The sequence below is a fragment of the Gadus chalcogrammus genome, chromosome 13 (assembly GCF_026213295.1).
Source record: "Gadus chalcogrammus isolate NIFS_2021 chromosome 13, NIFS_Gcha_1.0, whole genome shotgun sequence".
NCBI classification, from domain to species: Eukaryota; Metazoa; Chordata; class Actinopteri; order Gadiformes; family Gadidae; genus Gadus; species Gadus chalcogrammus.
Window position 1 is genome coordinate 5,125,070 of NC_079424.1, and position 8,601 is coordinate 5,133,670.

At 39.4% G+C, this 8,601-nt stretch overlaps 1 protein-coding gene across 1 annotated transcript; it reads left to right on the forward strand.

The window, feature by feature from the left end:
* Positions 1-4,596: 4,596 nt before the first annotated feature.
* Positions 4,597-8,060, forward strand: LOC130401773 (THAP domain-containing protein 6-like). The gene is made up of 6 exons (XM_056605720.1): positions 4,597-4,740; positions 5,236-5,428; positions 5,542-5,655; positions 5,929-6,139; positions 6,972-7,160; positions 7,288-8,060. The coding sequence occupies exons 1-5, from the start codon at positions 4,661-4,663 to the stop codon at positions 7,088-7,090; spliced, it is 717 nt and encodes a 238-aa protein (XP_056461695.1). The 5' UTR covers positions 4,597-4,660; the 3' UTR covers positions 7,091-7,160; positions 7,288-8,060.
* Positions 8,061-8,601: the final 541 nt, after the last annotated feature.

Below are 8,601 nucleotides of genomic sequence, written 5' to 3' on the forward strand. Positions count from 1 at the left end.
CTTTACAAATGTAAAGGATGTCCTCTTAGTTTGGAATGCTGAAGAAATAAAAAGCTGTAATCACACCTGAATCTTCAAAAACAATCTGCCTTTTAGACTGAAAAGGCATGCATTTAAACAAACATAAATTTCAACCGCTTCCTTAACTCATTCTTCTAATTGCAGTCCAAATATTGATATTAATACAGCGTGAAGATCACAATTCTAGAATCGCCATTGATCGTTTTTTTATGTGACATCTTATTTTCTTTAGCATACTACAATAATCTATAGCATTTATTTAGTTTTTGAACACATTTACATTCCAATCTACTTTGGCAACACTGAACTATTGCTGTTTCTATATAGGGGAGAGTGGGGGTAAGATGATCCAGTGGGTAAGTTGGCCCACCCCCTGTTTTTTGGCAACTGTACACATTTGTTGTTATTTGACCTTCAATTCAGAAAGCACCCATTATTTATATCTTACTGTGATGGAGAGAAGCACATGGTAAAGTTGCAAGTATGTTTTTCACAGTTATAAGTTTTCTGCTTGTCAAAATACATTTTTAACATATCAGGAAAAATGACTGCTGCGTCAAAGCAAATTTACCCCCGCTTAAAAATATATGTCATGCATGTTGGTGAAAGAAATATCGACGCATTTTTTTTCTGGATCAGACTCTATGGGTAAAATTTTAACAAAATATAGGGGTTATAATGACAAACATTTTAAGAGAAGTAAAACACAAGTGAAGTAGTTGGAGACATCAGAATGCATAAACACATTGTAAACTGGGTTAGTTAAAGCTGTATTGGCCACGTCTCCCATAATAAATGGTATGGCCATTTAAAAACCAAGAACGTCTTCCCATAATGACACATTATTTCACGATGAACTACAAAATAATACATTAGCCCAGTACTACCAACCTCACATCCCAAACTCCAGTGCGACCCCATTATTTCATATAATTTAAGTTATCCTTTAATTAATTTAGGCTTGTATGTCAATCGAGAGGTGTAATTGTAATTTCCATGCCAACGATTTAGTAAATGAATACATTTCCAATTAATCTAGCGCTTCCAAAATGCGGCAGAACGTTTCATCGCAGAGCATCCACGCTGAACCAGACGTTGAACTACATTTCCCTACGACTGATGGTAAATGGGCGTGTAGATACGGTGACCGTTTCCGCATAAATAGCGCCCTCTCCCGCTGTATCATCCTCTTTCGGCTGCTCTCCTCGCTCAGAGGTACGTGCCGAAATGGCTCCCGAGCCGCAACAGAATCCAACTTAATCAACCAATTCTAATTGTCATCTGCAGTATCTAATCACCTTTTCCTCTTCCTTCTATAGACTTATCTCCACACGATGAGAGCCAAGGTAAGCCAAATAAAATAAATTGTTTTTTTTCGGTTGTCCCTAAAATGGTTCCTGACAATGGACCCTGCAGTCATCAGGGTACCGCTGTCTCCCCTTTTACTAGTTACTAATGGCGTATTAGTATTACTTTTATTTGCTTAACACAGTCGACGGTCAGAATGAGCCTTTGAACATTATTAATACCTGTGCATATCTTTTAACTAACCTGTTTTATTCATGTTAATATGAAGCTACCCGTTGTGGTTGCACTGGGCCCGCCTCGCTGCTTTAGGCTAACTTAGCTTCAGATAGCTCATACCAACATCACATGCAGGACCTCTATGCACCCTGTTGTTTGAGGCGTACATTTAATGCATGCTGAGGTTTATATTTACAGCTTTGTATTAGTTTAGACTAATTGGTTGGCCATAGGCGGCAGAGGATTTCTGCTCCATAACACTGTCCATAACATGACTTCCTATCACTGTTACAGTAACAGTGATAGGGAGTCATGTGATGTGTCGTGTTATGTTTTAGTAACTTACTATAAGATGCCTATAACACGGTGTTGTGAGCATTTCTTAATCAGACGGCCTGTCCATAAGATCTTGTTTAAAGACACCTTAACACTTGTCTTTAACACTGTTACTATAGCTTGTCTTCACGGGGTGATGCCTAACGTGTGCTGTTTTTGTTTTTCAGTGGAGGAAGAAGCGCATGCGCAGGTAAGAATACCATTCAAACCCGAACACTTGATTTGTCAATTGTTAGAAAATGCTTTTCTTAATAATGGGGCCTGATTAACTCGGCATCACTGGGTTCCCATTAGCAGTGATTACAAAGTTCAGTGCTTAACATGCATCGTGCTCAGCCAGAGTAGTCTAAACGGGACCCTGATCAGCGACTATTGATTCAGGTTTGCCGCACACTGTCAAGCCCATGCATAGGCGTGGACTGTCAGGTGGCCTGCAGCCATGAGGCTAGTGGGCGCAGGTGTCCATGTTAACTAATCAGTGGCTGGTTCTATGATTGCTACAGTTTGGTCTTTCATGGACATGGCCTGTTGCTCTGCTTAAAGCGGGACTTTGTTACAATTGTAAAAGTCTGTTGCAGGACATGTATAGTAGAAACTAGTGTAAAAAAAAATAGATAAAGCTTTTATCCCTGATGCATGACGGCAACACGCATATCTAGTGCTTGGTGTTGCTGTATCTTACTAAGACCCTACTGAGTAAGGCACTCCTCAAAGGGTGGTGCTCCCGGGTACATAGTGTACTGCTTTAAGGGCAGAAAAACTAATCTGGGAGTTTGTGTCCAGTTTCTAACCAGTTTCTTGTTTCCAACAGACTGAAGCGTAAGAGGAGGAAGATGAGGCAGAGGTCAAAGTAGACGCCCTCTCCCAGCAGCTGTTCCTGTCCCGTGTGGTGAAGCGGTGGTCGGGGCCAGGCGTCCAGAGTGGAAGCAGCATGCGTGGAGCCAGTCTTCAAGAAAGAATACGGCCCAGCGCTGGATTGACACACTGACCCTGGACCAGCAGCATGTGGATCTCTGCGGGACGAACCAATCTTTAAACACCAGAACCAAAGCTGTTTTTAACGCCATAATAAACTTTGGTTACCACATAACTGAATCTGTGTGATACTTGCTCATTAGACGAATAAGCCCCGAGTCAAGAGTTTGGCTCACGGAGAAAAATTACGTTTCAATTTTATCCAGAGCAACTTGTTGCATTTGTCAGTAAAGTGTCTAGTACCGTAAGGATGCTCACAGAAAAGTGCCAAGAACTTATGGCTTTTGGCTAGGTTAACCAATAACTAGGAGCAAGGGTATAATTTCAATTACTTGAGTGACGGGACATGCTAGAGTCCATGTGAACTATAAATCCATCGCTCAATTAATCACTGGCAAGTGTTCATGTCAAAAGCTGATTGTGTAGTTCATAAAATGAAGGACTGAAATATAATTACCATACCTGACGCATTGTATTTGGACAAAATGGCTGAATAATCAAGCACTCAAAACTACTTGTCAATGGTCAAGGAAGTGTACGCGATCATTGATTTCATTTTAAACTAGGAAGGACAATATTAAAGATGCGTCATGGAAGTATCTGAGGTCTCGTATTGGTACTGGAAGATTAATGAGCCAAAAAACCATCCCTGACCCACTGCCCAATTGTAAAACTAAATCAATATAAAATGCGATGGATACAATCCGTTTATAATTTTCAACCATAAACATCCTATATCATAGACGCAGCATTGGCTGCTGGGACGTGAGAAATACGGCCGCAGAAAAGGGTATCGGACCATGTATCTGTATACACCACAGAGCTGTGGCAGTGATATTGGCATTACAGTGGATAGAGGAGATGGAGGTACCCAAGAGTTATTGCTTCTGACAGTTTTTCTGCTCTATCCAGCATTAGATCAGGAAGGTCATCTTTTAGAATGGGTCTAATCAATGAAATATTTTTTATAATGTACAGACTGCAAATGAAGGGCATATTTACATGTTTTATCTGGGTTCCTAATCATGTTGGTGGGAAGGGAAATGAGCAAGTTGATATACTGGCCAAACAAGCACTCAAGGTATTACATGTAGATCTCCAGGTTATTCAGAGCAAAACTGAGGTAAAATCCTTTATCAGGACATAAGCACAAAATACATGGCAGGAGCATTGGGGGTGAGTGAAACAGGGATTTGTACAGTATCCAAAGACATGTATGTGATGGGAGGAAGTTGGGCTTCAAACGTAGGGATGAAAGTATAATCACTCGTCTTAGAATCGGGCATACAGGTCTGAACTATTCGCTGCATAAAATAGGCCAGCATACTACTGGGAAATGCCAACACTGTTACCAGACAGAAACCGTTGAGCATGTTTTATTTAATTGTAGTGAGTAAAATGCCCAGAGAGACCACCTTTTTCAGACATTAAGCAAGGCAAAACACACCACCTTTTCATTATTAGGGCTTTTGGGGAAAACTGCAGGCAATGCCTGTCACAGCATTATTATGTTCCTAAGGGAAATGGGTTTAGTATAAAGAATCTAGTTTTGTTTGGTTTATTTTTTATTGATATATTTATATATTTTTTTTTCGTATTTTATTTTATTTCCTTTTATTAGCTGCAATATCTCTCGTTCACACTCCAGTCCAGTTGGTGGCGGTAATGCATCTACAAGTTGGTTTTCTCACCACCAATAAAACCTAAAGAGGAAGTAGAAGAAGAAATGCGGCTGCCATCTTGAAGTGGGGAACCGGGAGCTAGGTCCATTGCAGCAACAGGTAGTGTCTACAGCAGAAACAAGATGCCGGGCTGGTGTGCAGCTTATTCCTGCTCTAATAAGCGGACCGTCGACAATAGGAATCTGGGGATTACTTTTCACAAGTAAGATTTAACATTAACGCACAATTGGTTGTATTTTGTGAAAAGAATATTACCAGTATTTTTGTCTTCGATAGTACTGAAATCGTAGCCAGCTAGGCTAATAAACAAGAGTATGACCGTAATAGAATTGATTGTCAATGAAATGAAGATAAGATAATGATTGTAAAAGCAAACGGGGGTAAAAGTTAGGACCAAAGTCCAGATTGTGTAGGGTGGCTAATATATGTTAACTACTAGACAATCAGAAGGACAGTGGCTATACTGTATAGCTAGTCTAGCTTTCCAACCCGTTTTTGTGTATCCCACCTTCGTGAAATTTGTGGGACAAAATGTGTGATAAACAGGTAAAGGCCCTGCCACACTTACTGACACCTGGAAAGGGGTAATCTTGGGATTACTTTTGAACTAGGCTATGTGTTCACCTGGCTATGAACTGTGACTTGATGAATAATATTCCAAAAGCACTGACCTATATTACATCTGACACTTTTGAAGGTTTCCCAAAGACAAAGATGTGAGGAAGAAGTGGGAAGTGGCTTTGAGGAGAGAAGGATTCACTGCAAGTGATAATTCAGTTGTCTGCAGTCAACATTTTAAGCAGGCTGAGTTTGACAGGACGGGTCAGATTGTCAGACTACGTGATGGTGTTATTCCATCCCTCTTCAATTTCCCGGTTCACCTCCAAAAAGTAGGTGTATCATCATTAAGCTATTAGCATTAATAAATGTAAATATTCTATTTTCAAACTAACTTATCCTTTTATATATTGTATTATGTATTATGCATGTTTCTTCATTTCAGTTGGTAAAGGGCCGGGCTACGTCTACCTCCAGAAGAGCTGAAGAAAGCCTGTCTGTGGCCTCTAAGGATTCCCCAGAAATGACGTCCTCGCACCCTCAACCTCAGCCGAATGATGTGAGTATTTCTACTTTAAACATCATACATAATGTTCCTGGACATTAATATCTCACTTGTTTTGCTGCCACTCATATTAAACACTCACAAATAACTGGGTTAGATAGCTGATGACTGTAAGAAAGAATGTGGATGTGGGCCATAAACTATTGGTGTCAAAGTTATGTTTGTGAAGTGAAACATTACTCGGATCATGTTCATCCCTCTTTCTTTCTACTAGGACCATGTCTAGTGAAACATTACTCAAACCATGTTCGTCCCTCTTTCTACTAGGATCATGGCTATGCCTTGCCTGCTACTCCTGCCGCTGTTAAGGCCAAAGTCAATGAACATTTGTCAAGAGTGGAAAGTCTGGAGCGAGAAAAGAAGAATGCCAAGTCCAGAGAAAAGAGGGCAAAGACCACAGTGAAGGGTCTTTTGGGGGATTTGAGGGAAAAGAACCTCATTAATAAAGAGCTCAGTGAGAAGCTTGCATCCTACTCAAGTAAGACAAAATTAGCATTTTGAAATTCATGTACATGTTATTGTTACTCTTTTTTTTTTTTTTGGATTGTTGCCTTTTATTTATTATTGTTTTAACGTTACGACACAACGTGTTCAAACTGCGATACGATCCAATGGCGTTACAGAGTATACGCATAAACAAAGCAATGCCTTTTTATATTATCCATCTGTAGGCTTATAAGCAGCTCACCAAAACAATAACGGGCTCATGTGGGAAACAGAGCTAGGCCAACCAGCACACACTTTACACTCTTGTTATCTATTAATTGGAAAGCTCAGATATTTCTTTTTTTTTTAAAAAAGCATTGTTGTTTTTTTATGTATATATTTTTTATTATTTACACATAAAAACACAATGACACATATCTACAGACATGTACGAGAACTATAACAGACATTTGACAGAACACAACAAGGAAGGATGAAGGATGAAGGATGAGTCTTTTTGTGGCCAAACAGCCCAATGTCCAGCTCTGGACAGCAGCCCTCCCCACAACATTTTCTGGCTTAAGGCCCAGTAAGCATATGTTGGGACCAACTGGAATGTTTACATCTAAAGACTCTGACAAAAATGATATTACATCCAACCAGAGTGTTTTAACAGCTGGGGATTCCCATAGCAGGTGTAATAATGTGCCTCGCTTGATGTTTTTTGTCCATCTTGGCTTGTGTGACTGGGGTGATGTAGGCCCTATTAAGAATTTTGAATTGTATGATTCGTAGTCTCACACATTTCGATATTGTTACTCTTAATTAAACTCCTTGGTAATTATCTGAAGGGGACTAATTCATCTTTGCTTATAACATTTCAGATCTTAAGATGGACTTCGCGGCAAAGCAGGGCCTTGAGTGCACACAGGACTGCAGCTGTGCAGCCCTGTGCTGTGTGCCGTTTGAGCTTGGTCAGAGATCCCGTGCCATCTTCATTTGACAAGAACTTCCACCTTCTGACCCTGAAAAACAACAGCGGCCTAGTGATTCCATCACTAGGCACAGTGAAGGTTTGATTTTATTATCTTGTTTTTTTTTAAATAAAGTTGCTTTTTTCTTATTTTCTCTGTTCTGTAAAGTGTCTTTGAGCACTGTGTAAAGCACTATATAAATATAATGTATTATTATTGTTATAAGGTGCTGAGAGCTGCAGAGAGGGTGATCCGCCAAGCTTCAACAATGCAAGCTCAAGCTCCTAAGGTGTTGAAAGTCCTACACATCGTCCGAGGGGAGATTGGAACAGAGGATGTATTTCTGCCTGGGGAAAACATTGAGTAGACACAGTTTGGCATTGACAACCACCATTTGGACTTGTTATCATTGGTTGTGTCTGTTTCATAAGCTAAGGCTGCACCACATTGCCAAACTCGCCTCTCTTGAACTTCAGAAAGGAAGTACAAGAAAGAAGCTATGCAAAACAGTCCTCTTTCCGGGGTTTTAACCCTAACCCTGGCTGCTTTTTTTTTGTATTTTGAATTTGTGTTGAAATAATGTTCTTATTTTGAAGTTGCTCCTAACTGCTTTAGTTTTGTTTCTGTTAGAATTATCTTGTATTCAGTGTGTTTCAGGTCCTACATGTTTCTAAATGGTATGAAACCAAGTACATGTAGGCATCAAAATGGTAGGTATTTTAGTGTTGTGTATGTTACATTTTTGCATGTGTTCCATTGTTCCAAGTTATTGTTCCATTGTCTACAAGAATGGGTTATTACAGTGTTTCCCCTATATGCATTTGCGCAGAAAAAAAAATGTTTCTGCCAAGTTCAAAGCACAATGATCTGGTCTCAACAGATACCTTGACTCTGTCCGATGACTGTACATTTTATCAATGCTCCAAAGAAATCTAGGGGAAACACAACATTACCGATGGTTGTGATGGAAAATTCAATTACTGCTTTGAATGAACAAAATCGCATGGTGCTTTTGTGCTTTAGTTTTCGACATGATCAGAGTATGATCCTTGATATTTTTTACATTCACATTGCCTTGCATAAACTACATTGGTCAGTCTGCATTTACCCTGGCTGCTTTTTGTTTTTTGAATTTCACTCGTTCTGGTATGATCATTTTCCTGTATTAATTCCCACCTGCAAACTCCAGTCCATTCCATCGATCCATCCACAAATAAACATTCCACCAGCAGATTTGTATAATTTATGATGCATTCTAATTTTAGGCAAGTATAAGACAATACTTTCTTAACAGTATAATTGTAACCATGAATAAGTCATTCAAGTAACAATATTCAAATAGGCCTAACACTGTTGGGTAAGACAGAATTTGGTTTTATTCTGAATCCAGTGAAACAGATTGGTGGTTTTAGCTGATATAAAAACTTTCAGGTGTTTATGTTTAAATATTTGGCAGATGCTTTTTTCGAAAGCGACATACATAAAAAAAATACATTTAATACAATTACTGTCAAACAATCATTCAAGATTGTTGTTAATA

What these genes read in the sequence shown, in the direction of transcription:
- LOC130401773 (XM_056605720.1), top strand. Translation starts at nt 4,661, where the DNA reads ATGCCGGGCTGGTGTGCAGCTTATTCCTGCTCTAATAAGCGGACCGTC. An exon ending in CTGGGGATTACTTTTCACAA is followed by an intron (nt 4,741 to 5,235) that starts GTAAGATTTAAC and finishes ACACTTTTGAAG; the next exon opens with GTTTCCCAAAGACAAAGATG. An exon ending in TCCCGGTTCACCTCCAAAAA is followed by an intron (nt 5,429 to 5,541) that starts GTAGGTGTATCA and finishes TCTTCATTTCAG; the next exon opens with TTGGTAAAGGGCCGGGCTAC.